Here is a 23,872-nt window from a genome sequence, read left to right as displayed (position 1 = left end):
AGCATATAGAGGACGGCTTCCAAAGGTGGCAGATAACAGGAGCGGTGTTTATAGATCTTTCAGCCGCCTAGGACACTGTCAACCACAGACTCTTGTTGTTGAAGCTATACAACCTCACCGAGGACTATAAACTAACCTGTCTAATTAGAAATCTTCTGCAGAACCGAAGATATTTTGTGGAATATCAAGGACAAAGAAGCAGATGGAGGCAGCAGAAAAATGGGTTTCCACAGGGCAGTGCACTGGCACCCACCCTCTTCAATATATACACTAATGACCAGCTGTTACCAGAAGGAACACAAAGCTTCATATATGCAGATGACCGAGCAATCACAGCACAAGGTCACAGCTTTGAGAGGGTGGAGCGGAAGCTAACTGATGCTCTGAAAGAATTAACTACCTATTACAGGGACAATCAATTGAAACCAAATCCTTCTAAGACCCAGACCTGTGCTTTCCACCACCGAAACAGACAGGCTAGTAGAACCTTGCAGATAGATTGGGAAGGAACCTCTTTAGAACACTGCAAGACTCCAAAATATCTCGGAGTCACTCTGGACTGTGCTCTTACATATAAGGAACACTGCTTAAAAACAAAGCAAAAAGTGGCTGCCAGGAACAATGTGGTTAGGAAGCTGACTGGAACAACATAGGGAGCACAGCCAGACACAGTGCGCACATCCGCATTAGCCCTCTGCTACTCTGCAGCTGAGTACGCTTGCCCAGTATGGTGCAGATCTACACATACAAAGAAAGTTGATGTTGCTCTGAATGAGACATGTCGTATCACTACTGGTTGTCTAAGAGCCACACCTTATCCGGCATAGCCCCCCCGGACATCCGAAGAGATACAGCAGCACGGAGTGAAATGAAGAAGGCATTAACATCCGAAGCCCATCCACTACATGGGCACCAACTGGCACAGCAAAGACTTGTGTCTAGAAAGAGCTTCCTTCACAGTACAGAACCACTCGCTGACACTCCACATCAACACCGGGAGAAGAGATGGCAGGTCAGATGCCAGCATCTGGAGAAGTGGCTGATCCCGCAAGAAGTATTTCCCCCAGGCCACACAGAGAAATGGTCCACTTGGAAATCACTCAACCGCCTGCGTTCTTCTGTCACAAGATCCAAGAGTAATCTGGAGGGGTGGGGCTTCCAGGTGGACTCTCTCCAGCGTGACTGCGGAGCTGCCATGCAGACATCAACACATCTACTACAATGCACATTACCTCCAACTGTGTGCACCATGGAGGACCTCGTAAACGCTACACAAAGTGCACTGGATGTTGCAAATTTTTGGGCATCCACTGTATAGATTAAAATTACCTTACGTTTGACAACACAATCTGTGTCTAATATTTATTTCATTCTTGACTAGTTTAATTTATAAACCATAATGTATGTATGTATGTATGTAGTAATGTATCTAATATTTTTTTTTTTTTTTTTAGTTTGCTTCTGACACGATAAATAAGTAAAATAACATGGAAACTAATTACCGTACAAGAACATAACTTGGTAGCATTAATGTCAAGGACATGGGGAAGAGAGATAATGCAGAATCAATTCAATTGAAACACTTTTAATGTGCTGCTACAGTACACCATACCATTACATACCAGTACCATTACTGGTGACGGTGATGGAGGCTGTTATGAAAAGCTTGCGATATTATTCGAATCTAATATGGCAAGTTAATAGAACTTTTGATCCATGTCAGTAAAATTATTGTGTAAAATCGATAGTGCAGCTTCTTACAGAAGTCTCTTCAGGGCCTTCGGAGTCTTTCACTTACATGTCAACATATTTACTCCCTAATAGTATTTGTTGTCCATAATAGGGGTAATTTTACTCTGTTCAGTGAAATGAACTTGCAAAATACTGGAAGGAAATGGAATTTCACATTCTGATTGAAAGTCTTTAAGAGGTTGCTGCAAGACATCAGGCAGCAAACTGAAAATCTTAAGATATTAATAAAATACAGAGTAAAAAAATTATTTTATTAGCCTCTCCTTCTATAATTATAATTAAACGTAATGTTCTTACTCAAGGATGCATATGATAGTTAACACTAAGGTTCAAATTAACAGGGTTTTAATGTTACCGTTATATGTAGGGCTGCCAGTACTCATTGTAAAATTCTGAAATGCTTGGTACAAAGTATGAGAGAAACAGCACTTGAATAAAAAAACCATTTCTAGCTTTCAGGGTCATTACTTCCTTCCTTTGGGAAGATGAATATGTTTTGTGACTGGAAATGAGGGGAAGATCACTTAGACCACCCGTATCGAACACTTACGTGACACATTCATGAGTACTGCTCCAAAGTTTGAGATCCATGTCCGATTTAAGCAACACACTGAAGCAACTCAGAGGCTGGATGGTAGATAGGTTACCAGTAGTTTCAAACTATGTGCGAGTATTATTTTGTATAACACTATTGAGAAAATTTAGAAGGCATGAGAAATCAGGGCTCGGATGATAGACAGTCTTTCTTCCCTCTCTCTATTTTCGAGTGGAACGGTACCATTTGGTTGCTTGTGTAGTATGTATATACATAAAAATATGGAAGAAAATTGTGACTGCCTACTACATTAAGAAGTAATAGTTGAACTAACCTAAAGCTTCAAATGTTTTGTCCCACTGACACACTCTGACAATCAGTGACTTCCATCTATAGCAGTCTTACAATTTGGAGATGTCAGTATTGCTTCGATCTATTAATATTCCCTCACTGAGCTCTTTTTATTTTAAGATCACATAAACTGGATTTTTGAGAAACTACATACAAGAAGATGTGATTGGCATATAGCTGTTTATTTACAGAAAAACAACGACCAAAATTTAAGCATATCGGTAACGCACACAGGGCAAGAGCACATATCTGGGCAAGAGCACTATACTGGATTTCGCCCACTTTTCCCTAGAAACCTTGACTGGAGTAATAACTTTATTTGTAGCATAGTCTGAGGTCTACATTAGGTTGAAAAGCGATAATTTCGTTGACAGTTGTGGAACACAGCGAATGAGAAATAAAGGTTGTGGTAACAGACAGACGTGTGTCTTTGCCTAATATTTGTTTGTGGCATATTTAAATGCACTTTCCCACATTTAACGCATTTCTCATAATACAAAAAAATAAAACTACTAGGTCATCCCCAAAAAACATATATTAGAAAATGAACAAGCATCCGACGTGTTTTGATGCATATTACGTACAGATATCGTACACAAACTGGAAAAATGCAATGGGCGTTCCACTACGCATCCTTTACCATATTTGATTCGTTTTTCCGCATTTGCTACTGCTGGTATGGGTTCAAAGACAAATTCGAGCTGCAAACGTCTCAGTGGTAGTTAGCCTACATTAGTAAGCAGCACTTAATGCGTTAAAAACATTTAGACACATTGTTCGCAATGCGTAATATGTGTTATGCTATAAATCACTCTGCCTTTCGACCAATAATTTGTAATGAGTTGGTTTCAATCAATCACGTACGGCTCTAATGTGTAACCTTGACTACACTGCGGATTTATCATGTCACCATAATACAGATTATTCGCATTTAAACCTTCTTTCTACATTTTATTCTGTTAATGGAAGCTTCATTCAAACAATCTGGATTGATTTGACATTCCAAAACAACAGCTGAAGGCAAGTCTGTATAAACATTGTAGCCAACGTGTGACGTCACTTACGTCAACAGAGTTGTTTACAGGTCTAGTCACCAGGCAGCGCTGTCAAGCTTTCAGCCTTGTTGATGACGTCATGAAGCGATTCCTCGGGGCCTGCGAGACGCACTTTATAGCTTTTGCACAGCATGGCCAGTCTACTAGTATCTATGGTCGAAGTATCCTGTCTAATTTAATTTTCGCGTTTTATCTTTCCGGTTTTTCCGTACTGGTTATCTCACAGCCCACGGCAGAGTGCTTTGTCTTGCTATAAGATCTTTGGTTTAGGTGGTTTCTTTGATTCTTTCAGTGTGTGTGTGTGTGTAGGCAGGTGCAACGTCATAGTTTAGCGGAATTTTCTGTGTGACATTCTCCAGGTAAATTTTAAGCGTTTATAAACTGCAAGCAAGAGTAAGTGAAGAAAACTGTTTCGTAAGTAAGTTAGTGCGCTACTTCATTTTTATCACAATAACAGTTGAGTTTGACGAGTGTAATAGTTCGCGAATATCTTGTGATGACGCTGTGGTAGCTATGTTTGAGGCTGTTGTGTTTTAATTTTTAATGGGTACATAAGGATGAGATTTTATTCTGTATTTATGATCACATCACCTATAGTGTGTTTGGTGAAGGTGTAAGAGTGTTATAAATTTTCAGGTTATGTTCATAACAACTAAATACCAGAGTTATTAGAGCTTGTTTTTGGCCTGTCCGGTAAAATCGCTACGTGTATCTTAGTAAAAGAAATGGCTTAGATTGTGATGTGTTGTCAGGAGCAGTTTGCCCATGCAATGATCTCCGCCATGTACTTCGTGACTGATGAGAAAAGGCGGACAGTGAAATTCAACACATTTGCTATGTTAGTACGGTTATGTTGACTTACCTAGATATAATAATGATTGTGATGTTAATTTGCTGTGATGTAGACATATAGCGGCTCCAGATTTTAGAGCTAACGTAAGCATGTTTACAAGTTCCCACAGTTACATCATTTCATGCTTTGAGTATGTTCACATGAAAGGAAATGCTGTAATTCTGTTGCATTTTGCTAGTTTTCCCTGTGCTTTGATTACTCATGTCGTTAGTATTCATCTAATCATGTGTAAATACCAGTTTGTTGTAGTGTGTGGGTTTTAATGGAGTTCTGTATAAGAATACTGTAATTTAGGAGCTGGCGAAATACAAAATACAAATTAACTGTAATTCGTCTAACATAAAGCATTACATGCCATCAGAACTTAATAGATCATTCATCATAGTTAGAGTTAGTAGGAAGTCGTTTTATTAAATCAGTTTTTTAAGAAAAAACGAACCACTGTTTAATCTTGATGGTAATGAAGAATGAGAACTTTCGCACTGCGGTGAGCAATCTATGGTACATGTATATGGTTTTCTTTAATTGCAGGTAGAGATTCCAAAATGATGATGCTTACTATAAACTGAATACACATCCATGAATGAATACAGATGAAGGAAGTTTCAAGGTAATACCTATGTTGAAAATGCATATTAACTGATAAACAAACAATCTGTACTTCTAGATTCTCATCATGTCCCTATCAGAGTGAAATTAACGCAATGAACAAAGTGTAGAATGAAATATTTGATGTTATTCAGAAATTTCGCTGCAATCTCTTGCCCACTTTGATTGTTTGTAATGCTGAAGTTAGTGCATGCACAAAAAATACACATCTTCCATAATTGTCACAATAGAAAAGTATCCATGAGCCAGTGTTAAAAACGAGCAGTTGCATCTATATATACTCAGTTTCCAGTGCATGTTACTTTATGAGTGTTCTCACTCTTCATGACCTGAGAAATGTAAATGAGTTTGTATCACTGAACCTACTTTTCCTCATCCTTTCTGATTCTGTTTCCTGTGTAATCACCCATTTGCTGCACCCATTAGATGAGTGAAAATACTGCCTTTGAGCTATACCTCATGGTAACAACGGAAACTGAGTACCACTGTTCTTATCTGATTGCTTTTTTTTTTTTTCAGACTGTAGTACTAAAGCAATGGACCAGGAGCCAGCTATGTGGATAAAAAAAGAGGGAACGGCCGAAGTGAAAACAGAGTTATACTTCATGGTAAGTGGCTTACTTGTATTTCTTAACAGTGTTTCATTAATGTGTACAGTATGGTGTGTGAATACGTAAAATTAATGTCATACTGCTGGAAACATGGGTAATTCTGTTTACTAAACAACTGATGAACTTTCACTCTTAAATGACATTTTGCACAGTGCATTGAAATAAGCCTGTTATTAAACCTCACATAGAATTCAGCAAGAGTTTCAATTTAATGTTCAGTAAACAACGAAAACTTTTTAATGCACAATTCAATTATACTGATAACGTGGTTGCCATAAAGTGGGTATATGCTGCTCTGATACGCTTCTTTTAAATGACAACCTTAATGTGCAACTTAAGAATGACTATGACCATAGTGAGTCTTAGCAGTGCCATTAAATTTATAAATGGTATGGCTGCAGTTAATGCATTATTGCAGTGTATCGTGGTATTGAATAAGAAATGTAATTTATGGGTGATGTTGAAGTGACATTTTCACGTCACTAATCCGAGAAGTAAATTTTGTAGTGCTATTAACATTAGGTGTTGACCTTGAATATGTGAACAAAGTGTAAGAAGAACTGTCAGCAGAGTCATTCCATGTCAAGTGGCCTAAGGATCCTCACTCGACCATCTCCAATTTCCATGAAATTTTTAGAGGTTGTACATAGACCTTACGTGAAACAATACCAAATTAAAGCTTCATAAATAGTATGGTGGGGCTACTAGCCACCTTTTCATAAAGGCTCAATTTTTGACATTGCGATTGACTAGAATAAATTATCAACTTTGTTTTACCATTGTTCAGGATCTGAGAGACCTGTCGTTCTGGAACTTTGTGATTCTGTTCAACTTTTTGGGTACAATTTCGTAGCTGTAAAAGAAAAGGTCAAACTATAGTAAATTCATCATAGTGTGCTATCAATGTGGCTCATAAATCTTTTCAAGCCAAATTTTGACTGTACTTCATTGCCTTGTATCTACTGAAAGAATAACTTTCTGAAGCTGGTACTTTAGTTATCTGCAGCCTGTCAGCATGTCATAAAGCACTGCCAGTGGCATCCAGATTGCTCAAATAATAACTGAGTTATCTGAGCTCACCTTGTCTGATCAGAAAAGTTTTTATTTTAGAGACAGACCAGTTTAGTGTCAACAGTTGAGTTTAATAACATGCTTCAACAATCAGTCTGAACCACATTGTTATGTAGCGAAGAGTGTTCAGATGTTGTGTGTGCCTTTTTAAATGATGTAAAGTGTGTTGCCATCACTGAATAAACATCGTTTATCGGTAAGTAAAAATTATTTCAAGGTATGGGGTGACTTTTTAGAAGTGTTTCAGGTTGTTTAATTTTTCTGTTGTATTCTCAAGGAAGTTCCCATTACATATGATTGTTTAATATTTTTCAGTTGGAAATATACACCACTTTTACTTTATCTAATAGTGAAACAAACAGCAATTAGAAGCATAAATTTAATTGTAGTGTAATGGATATCAATGAGGTTTCAGTACGGTGTGTCATTGGTCCTGCAGATAATTATGCATATCAGCTGAAAATATACACAATCAGTGAGACTCCATTCCAATCAAAGATTTTTAAGTAGTGATAGGAATTAATAAACCAAAGAAGTGAGGTATGTCTTACTGAAAATGCATAAATATGCTTTCATCACAAAGCAATACTTGTGGAAAAATATGACTTTCTACCATGATATTGTTGTAACCCTTTTGGTGGAAAGAACCATTCTGTTAATAAGGGTTTACAGATTGTCAATGTGGAAACAGCAAAACAATTGCAAGCAGTGACTAAGAGCAATGTGAAACCTGGTCGGAAGATATGTCCAGCTTGCAGAAACAATTTTTAGCAAAGAAAGCAGAAAAATCACAGTCAACTTCAAACCAGTCTGAAGATGAAGCATATTCAGAGGTATCAATTGATTCAATTCTAACTGCTTTTGGGGTCTCCCCACCAAAATTTCAGAGAATATCCAAAAGGGATGTGAAAGGTTACACAAAACAAAAAATAAGCGTAGCTCAACAGGCAATTGTGAATAACATTGCTGCTGCTGGAGGATTCCCCCCAAAAGATCTTCAAACATCTAGTACAAGCAAGACATGTCCAGATTGTGAAGATCATAAGCAGCTGATTAAGGAATTGAAAGAGAAGTTGCAATTGTCAAGGCAGCCTGAAAAATAGCAGATACTGACATTAGTACCACAAAGCTGTACTATAAAAGAGGCAATGCAAGAATTTGGTGTTTCAGAGAGGATGGTAAAAGCAGCTAGGAAGTTACAGGCAGAAAATGGTATACTAACTCTTCCAAAGAACAAGTGTGGCAAGAAGATTCCAGATGCTGTAAAAGAAAGAGTGGTAACATTTTTTCAGAATGAAGAATTAGTCGAATTTGTCCAGGTAAAAAGACTGTATCAATTAGAATAGAAAGAAAGATAGTTTTGATGCAAAAATACCTTCTCCTGAATAATTTGAAAGACATGTTTGCTGCATATCAACTTCGGCATGGGCCTGAAATTGGATTTGTCAAATTTTGTGAATTGAGGCCAAAATGGTGCATCGCTGTGGGTGCTGCAGAACCCACTCAGTTTCTGTCTGCACTTTACACCAAACTGTGAAACTGATGCTTGCAAGCACTCCAATTAAAGAAGATTATAAGATTCTGATTGCTAAAACAGTGTGTAATTTGGAATCCAGACTGCATGCTTCATCGCTGAAATCTGTCCGGGAAAAGAACTACTTGAAAGTTTTTAGAAAGTAGTTTATAAGACAGTGATCCAAATGATACCATTGAGTTCAAACAGTGGGTGCACACTGATAGATACATTAGAAACAAAGCAGATGACTGCTGAGGATTTTATTGAAGATCTGATTTCAAAAATTTACAAACTTTCCACTCATTCTGTTGCAAAGCACCAGAGCAAGCACCTAAAATTATAAAAGAAAACTGTAAGCCACCTGAAATGATCATATTAATGGACTTTGCTGAAAATTATTCCTTCATTGTGCAGGATGCAGTTAACGGCTTTCACTGGAACAACAGCCAAGCAACTTTACACCCATTTGTTGTGTACTTCAGAAATAACTTGGACATCAGCAGCATCAGCTACTGTATAATAAGCGACAGCCTGAAACATGATGCAATTGCTGTAAATGCTTTTATAGTAAAATTAATAGACGATCTAAAGTGTCTCCTTGGAAAAATGACACACATTTACTACTTCAGTGATGGGTGAGCAGTGCAGTGCAAAAACTTCAAAAATTCTCTGAATCTCTGCCACCATCAAAATGACTGGAATCTCAGCTGAATGGAACTTTTCTGCTACAAGCCATGGAAAATCTCCATGTGATGGGATTGGAGGAACTTTAAAGTGCCTGGCAGCAAGAGCAAGCCTTCAAAGACCAACTGAGGACCAGATTTGACACCAACTGACTTGTTTAAATACCATACAGAGAATAACAGAGGAATCCAATTCATTTTTTTTAGGAACAAATTGAAACATTAAAAACTGAGCAGGAAGCAAGGTTAAAAAATGGCTGCACAGTATCAGGAACAAGAGAATCGCCATTTTGTGCCATTAAATGAAGAGCAACTTAGAAGAGTATTCAATGATACAAACTTCTTTGTGGCAAATGTTCACCAACATCAAGCGTTTCATTCAGAAATATTAAAGCCTTACAACTGGGCCCATAAATTGCCTGTATATATGATCAGAAATGGTTGATTGGTACTGTGTCTGAAGTTTCAGAAGAAGAAAATGTTTCATTTTCATGCACCCCAATGGACATGCACATTCATTCTATTGGCCAGCTAGGCAGGATGCTTGTTGGATTCCAAACTAACACATTATTTCTGTCATTCCAGCTCCATCAGCAAGAAAGCTTGTTAGAATCAACTGTAATTTCTATTAATAACAAATTTTAGCAAATGAATTAATAAGAACTGAAATATTTGGCTTGGAAACCATAAAGAGTACATGTATTTTTTAATGTAATATAAATGTAAGTTTATTTGATATGACAAGATTTATGAACCACTTTGATAGCACACTATGATGAATTTACCGTAGTTTGACCTTTTGTACTAAAATGAAGCTATTGTACCCAAAAAGTTGAACAGGATCACAAAGTTTGAGCACAACAGGTATCTTAGATCCTGAACAGTGGTAAAACAAAGTTTATCATTTATTCATTTTAGTCGCAATGTCAAAAACGAGCCTTTATGGAGAGGTGGCTGGTGGCCCCACCATACTATTTATGAAGCTGTAATTTGGCAGTGCTTCATGTAAGGTATATATATATAATAGAGGGAAACATTCCACGTGGGAAAAATATATCTAAAAGAAAGATGATGAGACTTACCAAACAAAAGCACTGGCAGGTCGATAGACACACAAACATACACACAAAATTCAAGCTTTCGCAAAAAACTGTTGCCTCGTCAGGAAAGAGGGAAGGAAAGGGAAAGACTGAAGGATGTGGGTTTTAAGTGAGAGGGTAAGGAGTCATTCCAATCCCGGGGGCGGAAAGACTTACCTTAGGGGGAAAAAAGGACAGGTATACACTCGCGCACACACACACACACACACACACACACACACACACACACACACACACACACATCCATCCACACATATACAGACACAAGTAGACATATTTAAAGACCTTAAATATGTCTGCTTGTGTCTGTATATGTGTGTGTGTATGTGTGTGTGTGTGTGTGTGTGTGTGTGTGTGTGTGTGTGCGCGAGTGTATACCTGTCCTTTTTTCCCCCTAAGGTAAGTCTTTCCGCCCCCGGGATTGGAATGACTCCTTACCCTCTCACTTAAAACCCACATCCTTTAGTCTTTCCCTTTCCTTCCCTCTTTCCTGATGAGGCAACAGTTTTTTGCGAAAGCTTGAATTTTGTGTGTATGTGTGTGTGTGTTTGTTTTTGTTTGTGTGTCTATCGACCTGCCAGCGCTTTCGTTCGGTAAGTCACGTCATCTTATATATATCTCCTGTAAAAATTTCATAAAATTGGAGATGGTCTAGTGGGGAACTTGTCTAAATTTCGGCCAACTTGACATGGAATGACCCAATAGTAATGTTAAATTTCTGACAAATACCATATGAAACATAAATTGTTACACAGCCCGTATCTGCAGAATGAATTTGTATGTTGGCAGCGTAGTTTTCATGAAGCAATGGTGTTACACATTAAATATTAACAGGTTTGTTCATAACCACTTTCTGTCTTTGCTGCACGTTGTTACACATACTTTTGTGAAACTGCCAGAATGTTAGTTACTGGTGTAAATAATCTTACATATACATGTCACTTGAAATCTGATGCAGTGCAGCCATTTGTAGGGTATTCAGCTATTAGCAGGAAAACAAATTCACTTGGTGCCACTAGTATTTTTATTCTGCCAACCAGAATTGAGGTTCCTGACACAATCACAACTACTTGTGTACTATCTGTGCTGAATAAGTCTGCTTCAACGCCTGTCTTGGGTGCAACTGCAGAAGTACTGTGATAGCATTAATGCAGCATTTGCATTTGAATATATGTGAGTACTTCATTATAGTTCGTATGAACTACGTGATCAGCTTGCAATTCATTTGACGAGCAGTATCACAACAGTAATCATAAACCATCACTGTGAGGAAATGATAGGAAAGTAAATATACATTTTATTAAATACAGTAAAAGAGTGGTTAGACCCAACATACTTAAAGCCTTTGCCTTCACCCTTGACGTAATGATGGTTTGACATACAGAATGATATGTATGCACAACACACATCATGTGAATCAAAAGCAATTTGAAGAGTCATTGACCTTGGACCTGAACCTGAGAACTATTCAAAGATTAGGTCAAAATGTTGTGCTAGACACCCCCCCCCCCCCACTCCCCTCCCTCCTTGAAATATATGTTGTGGCGAGAGACTGTTCCATAGTCCAGCTCAAGGCCTAGCCTATGTTGAAAGGTGGCAGTGTGATTGTGAGCTGACAAAGTCAAGAAATGTGAAAGCCAAGTAAAGGATGTGGTAACAAATTGACCAGTAGCACAGCCTAATGTCTACCAAAAAATCCAAATTGTGCCCAGAATGTAACTTCTACCTCTGACATTGTGTGCTGTGTTAGTGGGACTGAACTTCCCTATGACCTTAAGAGATGCATGTAGAGATTATATTAGTTGAAAGCCACCTTCTTTACCAAATTAATAAAGCTTAGTTTCTAAGTGGTGTATATTTTGGCATGAGCACATGCTGGAAAGTAATGGTACACAATTTTTATTTGAAAATTATCAAAGCATTTTAATTAAAACAAACTTGATTAACATTTTACATCTTTATTCTTAGTGTTTAAATATTTATTTCAAACGTAGTCACCATGGCACTGAACACCTTTCTCCCAATGAGACACCAGGTTGTTGGTGTCATCACTGTAGAATGTTTGACTTTGTTGGCAGACCCACAGCTTCACCTCTGCTCACACCAATTCACCACTATCAAACTGAAGTCGTTGAAGGTGTTCTTTAGGTTTTGGGAATAGTTGAAAATTGGGTCAAACTGGGACAGTATGGAGGATGATCAATAGCAATGAATCAAAGGTGTCAGCCTGTTGCAGGTGCAAAAAAAGTTGTGTGTGGTCTATCATTGTCATGCTGAAGGAGAGGGTGCTCCACATGTGGGTGAACTATTTGAATTTGTGTTCTGTTTTCTGAGGGTTTTCTGACGTGCTGACACTGTTAAATAACACACACACCTTACACACTGCAGTTCAGAACTCTCCAGCAGGAGGACGCTACATATTGTGTCAGCAAAGTTGTAACATCAACAGAGTAATATGTATGACAACTGACATGAAGAACAGAATCAAAGCTTAGGAGGCATTATTTTCTGGTACACCCTTGTAGTAATTTGATGCAATTGACAATTGCCTCAAATGTTGCAGAATGGTTCCCTTGGCATTGCCCAGCATCCATTTGGAAGCCATAATACTATATCCATAACATCAGCCAAAACATTATAACCACTGATCTGCTGTCAGTATAAACTTATCCAGGGAATAGCACCTCACCTTGTCTTCTAGTCACACTCACACGGTGCATGGAGTATCAGTGAGCATGCTGTCTGGGTGTAAAATAGGGAATGCACACAATCTGAGTTTGACTGAGAGAAGATTTTGATAGTCTGAAGGCTGCAAATGAGCATTTTGGAAGCTGCACAGCTTGATGAGCGTTTGAGGCGTGCTGTGGAAGTTTTCTTCAACACATGGCAAAACACAGGTGAAACCATGTCCAGACATTATGGGGGTTGGGCAAGTACCGCTCATGAGAGGTGGTACACATCATAGGCTAGGCAGACTGGTAAAAATAGACAGGCAGAAAATTGTGGCATAACTAACATGCAGCATTAATGCTGGGCAGAGTAAAAGTATGTCTGCATGCGCAATGCTCCAAGCACTCCTAATGATGAGTCTGTGCAGCTGATGACCCATGAATGTGCCAGTGTTAACGTCATGACATCGACAACTACAACTGAAATAGGCATGTAACTATTGGCGTTGGATGTTGGTGCAATGGGAGAGCACTGCATGGTCTGATGAATCCTGATACCTTCATCATGCCTTTGGGAGGATGTGTTTCTTGTTGCGATCTTCAGTCCTGAGAATGGATTGATGCAGCTCTCCATGCTACTCTATCCTGTGCAAGCTGCTTCATCTCTGAGTAACTACTGCAACCCACATCCTCCCGAATCTGTTTAGTGTATTCATGCCTTGGTATCCCTCTGATTTTTATGCTCCGCCCTTTCCTCCAGTACTAAATCAATGATCCCCTGATGACTCAGAATGTGTCCTGCCAACCGATTCCTTCTTCTAGTCAAGTTCTGCCACAAATACCTCTTCTCCCCAATTCTATTCAGTATCTCCTTATTAGTTATGTGATACACCCATCTAATCTTCAGCATTCTTCTATAGCACCACATTTCAAAAGCTTCTGTTCTCTTCTCATCTAAGTTATTTATCATCCACGTTTCACTTCCATACATGGGTACACTCCGTACCAATACTTTCAGAAAAGACTTCCTGACACTTAAATGTATACTTTAACAAATATCTCTTATTCAGGAATGCTTTCCTTGCCATTGCCAGTCTACATTTTATATCCTCTCTACTTTGACCATCATCAGTTGTTTTTCTACCCAAATAGCAAAACTCATCTACTACCTTAAGTGTCTTATTTCTTAATCTAATTCCATCATCATCACACGATTTAATTAGACTACATTCCAATATCCTCGTTTTGCTTTTCTTGATGCTCATCTTATATCCCCCTTTGAAGGCACTGTCCATTCTGTTGAACTGCTCTTCCAGGTCCTCTGCTGTCTCTGTCAGAATTACAATGTTGTCGGCAAACCTCAAAGTTTTTATTTGTTCTCTGTGGATTACAATGCCTTCTGAAAATTCTTCTTTTGTTTCATTTATTGCTTGCTCAATATACAGAGTGAACAACACTGGGGTTGGGCTAAAACCTTGTCTCACTCCGTTCCCAACCACTGCTTCCCTTCCATGCTCCTCGACTTTCATAACTGCCATCTGGTTTCTGTACAAATTGTAAATAGCCTTTTGCTCCTTGTATTTGATGACTGCCATCTTCAGAATTTGAAAGAGTATTCCAGTCAACATTGTCGAAAGCTTTCTCTAAGTCTACAAATGCTGGAAATGTAGGTTTGCCTTTCCTTAATCTATCTTCGAAGATAAGTCGTAGGGTCGGTATTGCCTCATGTATACCAGCATTTCTATGGAATCCAAACTAATCTTCCCTGATGTTGGCATCCACCAGCTTTTCCATTCATCTGTAAAGAATGAATGTTAGTATTCTGCAGCTGTGACGTATTAAACTGATAGTTCGGTAATTTTCACACTTTTTTTTTTATTGCAATTATATTCTTCTTGAAGTCTGAGGGTATTTCACCTGTCTCATACATCTTGCTCACCAGATGGCAGAGTTTTGTCAAGGCTGGGTCTACCAAGGCTGTCAGTAGTCTTATTGGATCTTTCTACTCCCAGGGCCCTGTTTCAACTTAGGTCTTTCAGTGCTCTGTCAAACGCAGTATCATATCTCCTATTTCATCCTCATCTACATCCTCTTCCATTTCTGTAATATTGCCCACAAGTACATTGCCCTTGCATAGACACTCTGTATACTCCTTTCACCTATGCCTTCCCTTTGCTTGTAACTGGTTTCCCATCTGAGCTCTTGATATTATTACAGGTGGTCCTCTTTTCTCCAAAGGTCTCTTCAGAATGCCAATAGGCAGTATCTATCTTACACCTCGTCATATATGTCTCTACATCCTTAAATTTGTCCTATAGCCATCCCTGCTTAGCCATTATGCACTTCCTGTCGATTTCATTTTTGAGAGGTTTGTGTTCCTTCTTGCCCGATTCACTTACTGCATTTTTATATTTTCTCCTTTCATCTATAAAATTCAATATCTCTCCATTATCCAAGGATTTCTACTACCTTCATTTTTTTACCTACTTGATCCTCTGCTGCCATCACTATTTCATGTCTCAAAGCTACCCTTTCATTTTCTACTGTGTCTCTTTCCCATGTTTTTGTCAATGGTTCCATAGTGCTCTCTGAAATTCTCTATAGCCTCTGATTCTTTCAGTTTATCCCGATCACATTCTTAAAATTCCTAAATTTTTGCAGTTCATTCAGGTCTGCATAGATGTCTGCCTATTACACATTAAAACCATCTTCAACTGTCAGTCGTATCTGTCAGTCAAGAGACTAGATTGGCCTGCATGTTTTTGTACTGCTTGTGTCCCTTCACATTTCCACTTCACTATCACATCGAAATCAGTGGACCTAGGGATGCTCAGGACTGAGGAAATCACATACAGATGCGACACAAGTGACACCCAATCACTGACAGCGTTTGATGTCAACGAATTCCGCAGAGCACCCAATTGTGCTCTCTTATGTTGTCTAATGGCTACTCAGGTTGCAGATATGGAGTGTCAGGCAGTATGTAGCAGCATATTGCACCTAATATGAAAAAGTGTGTTTCTGGCGGTAACCGGATACCTTTGAGCACATAGTGTATGATGAAAATATGCCCTGTCCAAAATTCTAACAGATGGCATCCTCTTACATTCCTTGTCCACATTCCATATCCGCCCACTAATTTTCCCCCTCTGCCTTGCCTCTTCCCCCCCCCCCCCTGCCTTGCCTCTTCCCCCTCTCTGCCTTGCCTCTTCCCCCCCTCTGCCTTGCCCCTTCCCCCCCTCTGCCTTGCCCCTTCCCCCCCTCTGCCTTGCCCCTTCCCCCCCTCTGCCTTGCCCCTTCCCCCCCTCTGCCTTGCCCCTTCCCCCCCTCTGCCTTGCCCCTTCCCCCCCTGTGCCTTGCCCCTTCCCCCCCTGTGCCTTGCCCCTTCCCCCCCTCTGCCTTGCCCCTTCCCCCCCCTCTGCCTTGCCCCTTCCCCCCCTCTGCCTTGCCCCTTCCCCCCCCTCTGCCTTGCCTCTTCCCCCCCCTCTGTTTTGCCTCTCCCCCCCCTCTGTTTTGCCTCTCCCCCCCTCTGTTTTGCCTCTCCCCCCCCTCTGCCTTGCCTCTTCCCCCCCCTCTGCCTTGCCTCTTCCCCCCCCTCTGCCTTGCCTCTTCCCCCCCCTCTGCCTTGCCTCTTCCCCCCCCCTCTGCCTTGCCTCTTCCCCCCCCCTCTGCCTTGCCTCTTCCCCCCCCCTCTGCCTTGCCTCTTCCCCCCCCCTCTGCCTTGCCTCTTCCCCCCCCTCTGCCTTGCCTCTTCCCCCCCCTCTGCCTTGCCTCTTCCCCCCCCTCTGCCTTGCCTCTTCCCCCCCCTCTGCCTTGCCTCTTCCCCCCCTCTGCCTTGCCTCTTCCCCCCCCCCCTCTGCCTTGCCTCTTCCCCCCCCCCCTCTGCCTTGCCTCTTCCCCCCCTTTTCCTTGCCTCTTCCCCCCCCCCCTCTGCCTTGCCTCTTCCCTCCCCCCCCTGCCATGCCTCTTCCCCCCCTCTGCCTTGCCTCTTCCCCCCCCCCCCTGCTGCCTTGCCCTTTACCTTCTCGGCCTTGGCCTGTAAAACTCAACTGAAAACCTGACGTAACACGGGGCACAATGCCTGAACAACAGCATTATTGGAGATAAAGTGTCAGCATGAATCATAAATTTGGTGATCCACAGGATGGATTTCACCTGTTTTTAAATTCTTAATTGAAAGTTCAATTATAGCTTGAAGCAGTAACATATTTGGTAAGGTAATTTCCCAAATGAATTCCCTTCTCATCTTTGAAGGTGTCCTATAGCATTACTACTAATTGCAGCAGTTATCTGTTAGTGGGAGGATCTTGTTCACCACCTATTGCTCCTAATTTGTCTAAATTAATGTGGGTGACCGCTCTTAGCAAGTAATGCGCCTGCCCCTGTAACTGCAGAGCTAATGTATCCTGCTCAGAATAGAGATTACATTGTGGAATATCCCACAAGTGATTATCCCATTGGATCAATTGTGCCTGGATTGTATGTATTTGCTTATGGTGGGGCTGACAACTTTCTAAACACTCTGTTCTGACACAACGGTCTCATGATCGGAGCTCAGTCAGCTAGTACAACATATACCTCCTCGGTGCAGTTGGTTCTAATCACCAAGGGGTTGTCCACACCGGCATGCAGACAAGCCACAAGTTCGGCAACACTACCCTTACTACATGGAAGCTGACACACTTTCAATTCGTAGATTAACTGTTGCTTCTGCAATAAGGACAAACTGGGTGAGACATGGGACCCCATGTTCAGCAGTGGATACCTACACACACACACACACACACACACACACACACACAACCTCATGGTGAATTGAACAGTATGAGGATACCTCTCCTTTACTTGCAGGGAAGTAACCATCCTCTGTTACCAGCCAAACATCCAGCGGGAGAAAGGGAAATGAAGTGGAAGCACTGGATGGATTGGGGTTCACATGCGTCACCATTGTTTATTGAAATGTATTTATTTAGGAAAAATAACTAAAATCAGATACATTAGCAGGATTACAAACGACACTCTGAACTTTGATTTTATCCATACTGGATGAGAGGTCATGGTTGTGATTGTCAAAGTTAAAAAAAATATATCAGCTCAACTACTTCTTTATAGTGTAAAACACTAAGATTGACAGCTGGAAATTGATACATAGCATGGATAATCAGAACACACTGAATGAACAGCTAACTGATGATACAAATAACTTTTTGAAACATTTCACTGGTTTCTTTTGGTAACTACATTTTTAGCAATTGGCAGGATACCATCATTCATGAGGTCCTTGGAACATGTATACATTATGTTTGTATAGACATCTGTGACTTCCTTGTTTACTTGTGCGTGAGCTCACTCGCATTTGTGTCGTGTTTGGCTACGTGGTGTGTGGTATCAATGAAGATGCATGGGCGATTTAAGACGATAGAGGAGACAGCCATGTGGTTAGATGTTGAACACCATAGGCGACACCATTTTAGAGTATTTTTTATATTTTGACAACTATGTGGAGATGCACCTCGGAAGACACGGCTGCAACTAGGGAAGTAGCCACGATGTTTTAATTTTATCATCAGTTTATTGTGCCTGGTGCATGTTCCATTTTAGCAAGTTTTAACAGGTTCCTTTACTTTTTATTATTCTGATGATGGAAGCTTGACTTCCGAAACGCATCAATCTTAGTGTTTTACACTATAAACAAGTGGTTGAGCCGATATATTTTTTAAGATTGACACTCTGAACTTTTGAAATTTGACGTTACCCACCCTAGTTTAGTGACAATGCAATTGAGGCAATAGTGAAAGAGAAAAGCTGTGTCTGACATCAGTCCTTAGATTTTACATTCAAAATATTCAGCTTCACAAACTGCAGCTCAGAAAATGCTTCAACAAATGAACAAATAATTGTTTGGAAAGAGATGGCTCTTTAAGATGACACAGAAGCATAATTCATCTCAAAGGTTAAAACTGAATAGCTATACTGGAAGACAGAGAAATTTATATCTGCCTCGAGACCACTAGAAAAAGGAAATTATTAAAATACACCTCAAAGTGCATCTAGATAGTTTAATAAAGTAAACAGGTGCACTGATTTCTAGAGCAGCGTTCAGCAGACAGGGCAAGTTGCTTTAAATCTTGCCCCAATGAGCAGTTAAGTAATTGAGAGTTAGTGTGCACAGATTGATATAACTGGCTTCAGACACGGTAAAAATTCTATGAAGTTATACTGTAGCAGATGCGCAAGTGCTTCAGTAAGTGAATGTGCATGCATAGGAGCTCAAGAATGCTATTTAAAAAGGAAAACAAGTAATTAGTACTCAGAACAGACTTTTAGCAGTACATAAATAAAAGATGAGGAAAGGTCACCCCATGACAACTTTAAAATAACAAACAGTTGGACAATTAAATTTCTTTCACTCTTCAATTCACAAATGGCCAGTGAACAAACACACAAAAAACGTTCAGAGCTCAATAAGACTTACAGTTCTACACACTTTTGCTTCTTCCAGCCCGTGAGCCTCTAATGTGCCAGTTACTTACCAACAGGCTATATTTTCACAAGTCTGGATGACATCTAAATATGACGTGAATGATTCACATAGAGCTGATCAGCATGTGGCCATTCTAACAGTGCGCAGTGGTATGTACAAGAAAAGCACTCATCCCATCAAACCCCCAAACATCAAAAGGTACAAAATTTTTGTACACATTTCAAATAGTAATTTACATAATTTGAGTGAAGGCTGCCCATTCGTAACTGGCAGTGGTGCATTCCATGAAGCTGATGTACAGAGGCAATGTTAACAGCCACAGTATGATGAGCACGCCCTAAGAGTCGAGGAGGGTGGTCTAGGGGTAGCGTCTTTGATTCATAATCAAATGTCTTGGGTCCCGTGTTCGATCCCCGCCACTGCCTAAATTTTGATAAATAATCAGCATTGGCGGCCGAAGACTTCCGGCATAATAAGTCAGCCTTATTCTGCCAACGGCCTTGTCAAAGAGGACGGAGGAGCGGATAGAGGTTCAGGGCACTCTCTTGTCCTAGGGGTGGGAAATTGCCCCTAAAGGCGGAAGGATCAGCAATGATCAACGACATGAGGATGCAGAAGGCAATGGAAACCACTGCATTAAAGACATGTAACGTGTATCCACAGGACAAGTGTCCTGTAATTGAAGAAGTGTCATGGTGATCTCTCCATTGGCAAAAGATTCCGGAATAGTCCCCCATTCGGAGATCTGAGAGGGGACTGCCAAGGGGGAGGTTACCATGAGAAAAAGATTGAATAATCAACGAAAGGATAATGTTCTAAGTGTCTGGGCATGGAATGTCAGAAGCTTGAACGTGGTAGGGAAACTAGAAAATCTGAAAAGGGAAATGCAAAGGCTCCATCAAGATACAGTAGGTGTCAGTGAAGTGAAGTGGAAGGAAGACAAGGATTTCTGGTCAGATGAGTATCGGGTAATAGCAACAGCAGCAGAAAATGGTATAACAGATGTAAGATTCATTATGAATAGGACGGCAGGGCAGAGGGTGTGTTACTGTGAACAGTTCAGTGACCGGGTTGTTCTAATCAGAATCGACAGCAGACCAACACCGACAACGATAGTTCAGGTATACATGCCGACGTCGCAAGCTGAAGATGAACAGATAGAGAAAGTGTATGAGAATATTGAAAGGGTAATGCAGTATGTAAAGGGGGACGAAAATCTAATAGTCATGGGCATCTGGAACGCAGTTGTAGGGGAAGGAGTAGAAGAAAAGGTTACAGGAGAATATGGGCTTGGGACAAGGAATGAAAGAGGAGAAAGACTAATTGAGTTCTGTAACAAGTTTCAGCAAGTAATAGCGAATACCCTGTTCAAGAATCACAAGAGGAGGTGGTATACTTGGAAAAGGCCGGGAGATACGGGAAGATTTCAATTAGATTACATCATGGTCAAACAGAGATTCCGAAATCAGATACTGGATTGTAAGGCGTACCCAGGAGCAGGTATAGACTCAGATCACAATATAGTAGTGATGAAGAGTAGGCTGAAGTTCAAAACATTAGTCAGGAAGAATCAATACGCAAAGAAGTGGGATACGGAAGTACTAAGGAATGACGAGATACGTTTGAAGTTCTCTAACGCTATAGATACAGCAATAAGGAATAGCGCAGTAGGCAGTACAGCTGAAGAGGAATGGACATCTCTAAAAAGGGCCATCACAGAAGTTGGGAAGGAAAACATAGGTACAAAGAAGGTAGCTGCAAAGAAACCATGGGTAACAGAAGAAATACTTCAGTTGATTGATGAAAGGAGGAAGTACAAACATGTTCCGGGAAAATCAGGAATACAGAAATACAAGTCGCTGAGGAATGAAATAAATAGGAAGTGCAGGAAAGCTAAGACGAAATGGCTGCAGGAAAAATGTGAAGACATCGAAAAAGATATGATTGTCGGAAGGACAGACTCAGCATACAGGAAAGACAAAACAACCTTTGGTGACATTAAAAGCAACGGTGGTAACATTAAGAGCGCAACAGGAATTCCACTGTTTAAATGCAGAGGAGAGAGCAGATAGGTGGAAAGAATACATTGAAAGCCTCTATGCGGGTGAAGTTTTGTCTGATGTGATAGAAGAAGAAACAGGAGTCGATTTAGAAGAGATAGGGGATCCAGTATTAGAATCGGAATTTAAAAGAACTTTGGAGGACTTACGGTCAAATAAGGCAGAAGGGATAGATAACATTCCATAAGAATTTCTAAAATCATTGGGGGAAGTGGCAACAAAACGACTATTCACGTTGGTGTGTAGAATATATGAGTCTGGCGATATAGCATCTGACTATCGGAAAAGCACCATCCACACAATTCCGAAGATGACAAGAGCTGACAAGTGCGAAAATTATCGAAGCTGCTTACAAGAATAATATACAGAAGAATGGAAAAGAAAATTGAGAATGCACTAGGTGATGATCAGTTAGGCTTTTGGAAAAGTAAAGGGACGAGAGAGGCAATTCTGACATTATGGCTAATAATGGAAGCAAGGCTAAAGAAAAATCAAGACACTTTCATAGGATTTGTCGACATGGAAAAAGCGTTCGACAATATAAAATGGTGCAAGCTGTTCGAGATTCTGAAAAAGTAGGGGTAAGCTATAGGGAGAGACGGGTCATATACAATATGTACAACAACCATGAGGGAATAATGAGAGTGGACGATCAAGAACAAAGTGCTCGTATTAAGAAGGGTGTAAGACAAGGCTGTAGCCTTTCGCCCCTACTCTTCAATCTGTACATCGAGGAAGCAATGATGGAAATAAAAGAAAGGTTCTGGAGTGGAATTAAAATACAAGGTGAAAGGATATCAGTGATACGATTCGCTGATGACATTGCTATCCTGAGTGAAAGTGAAGAAGAATTAAATGATCTGCTGAACGGAATGAACAGTCTAATGAGTACACAGTATGGTTTGAGAGTAAATCGGAGAAAGACAAAGGTAATGAGAAGTAGTAGAAATGAGAACAGCGAGAAACTTAACATCAGGATTGATGGTCACGAAGTCAATGAAGTTAAGGAATTCTGCTACCTAGGCAGTAAAATAACCAATGACGGACAGAGCAAGGAGGACATCAAAAGCAGACTCGCTATGGCAAGAAAGGCATTTCTGGCTAAGAGAAGTCTACTAATATCCAATACCGGCCTTAATTTGAGGAAGAAATTTCTGAGGATGTACGTCTGGAGTACAGCATTGTATGGTAGTGAAACATGGACTGTGGGAAAACCGGAACAGAAGAGAATCGAAGCATTTGAGATGTGGTGCTATAGACGAATGTTGAAAATTAGGTGGACTGATCAGGTAAGGAATGAGGAGGTTCTACGCAGAATCGGAGAGGAAAGGAATATGTGGAAAACACTGATAAGGAGAAGGGACAGGATGATAGGACATCTGCTAAGACATGAGGGAATGACTTCCATGGTACTAGAGGGAGCTGTAGAGGGCAAAAACTGTAGAGGAAGACAGAGATTGGAATACGTCAAGCAAATAATTGAGAACGTAGGTTGCAAGTGCTACTCTGAGATGAAGAGGTTAGCACAGGAAAGGAATTCGTGGCGGGCCACTTCAAACCAGTCAGTAGACTGATGACCAAAAAAGAAAAAAAAAAAAAAGAGACGAGGTCCAAAACAGTGGGCCACAATAGTAGAAAACTGTAGCAGACAGGGAGCATCTAAATTCCACTGTCATTCTCACTTAATACAGCCACATGACCACAGTAGTTGTACAGATCAACGGATTTGTCAGATGATTCTCTTCAAAAACTTTGTCTAATGCTAAACATGGTCACTCTTAAAACAGTGTTCAGGTTTACCAAATCATTGAATCCACTGTTGAACATGGGAATTGAATAGCAATAAGAAGCTTGTCTGGTTGCTAGACATTACCCCAACCCCTTCCAAAGCAACGCCACGAAGTATTAAGTCATGCAGCACAATCCAAATCAGGCAGTTGTTTGGATGGGAAAGCTCCTTGCATAATGTGACTTCCACAGAGAAGAACCGACAGCAGATACAGACAGCCAAGACCACACCAATGTTCCGTCTTTTGTTAACAGTTCTGCCTGCAACTATTAAATTGACATAACTTTTAAAGGGCTACCAGTCTCTTCAATCTGTTCATTTCGGCTGAATTGCAAATACTGTTTACGTACCCTGTGCGGCTGTACCGTGCCCCATGGTGCCACAAGCTCCAAGGAAAGGAAATGACATACACCAGGTGTGGGGCATGAATTCAAAGAGGAAGCCTGCCATGGCTCAGATAGTAATAATAATAAAATCATTGTTATCATTATTTGTACTAGTATATTAGTATTACTGTAGGCAGTTAATTAATACAAAGATCAATTAATAACATAATGTTGCTGTATTCTTTCTATCTCCTGCCCAGCATCTCTCTTCAAGCCATCCTCTTTCTGTACACCATGTTGTTTCATTATTGTATCGATATGCTTTTTCTTAAAGTTAAATGGTCTACTATGTTTCTGTCAGTAAGGTGATTTCCAATCAAATTCTTTGGCTGCTAATTATCTAACATT

General features: G+C 40.3%; 1 protein-coding gene across 4 annotated transcripts in view; it reads left to right on the top strand.

The window, feature by feature from the left end:
* The first annotated feature begins 3,990 nt into the window (after window positions 1-3,990).
* The window catches only part of LOC124720002 (zinc finger protein 708-like), a 98,624-nt gene continuing 78,742 nt past the window's right edge, over window positions 3,991-23,872 (top strand). Inside the window, exons 1-3 of one of the 4 annotated variants that reach the window (XM_047245237.1) lie at window positions 3,991-4,052; window positions 5,078-5,156; window positions 5,675-5,763. In XM_047245237.1, coding sequence (XP_047101193.1) covers window positions 5,692-5,763 — 72 coding nt within the window. In that variant the 5' untranslated portion in view covers window positions 3,991-4,052; window positions 5,078-5,156; window positions 5,675-5,691. Of the gene's footprint in view, window positions 4,112-4,512; window positions 4,532-5,077; window positions 5,157-5,674; window positions 5,764-23,872 lie in introns of those variants that run through there. The other 3 variants (XM_047245238.1, XM_047245240.1, XM_047245239.1) reach the window with 3 other exon arrangements.

Source organism: Schistocerca piceifrons, chromosome 11, assembly GCF_021461385.2.
Source record: "Schistocerca piceifrons isolate TAMUIC-IGC-003096 chromosome 11, iqSchPice1.1, whole genome shotgun sequence".
NCBI lineage: Eukaryota > Metazoa > Arthropoda > Insecta > Orthoptera > Acrididae > Schistocerca > Schistocerca piceifrons.
Note: the sequence above shows the minus strand (reverse complement) of the source record. Positions and strands in the feature narration are given on the sequence as shown.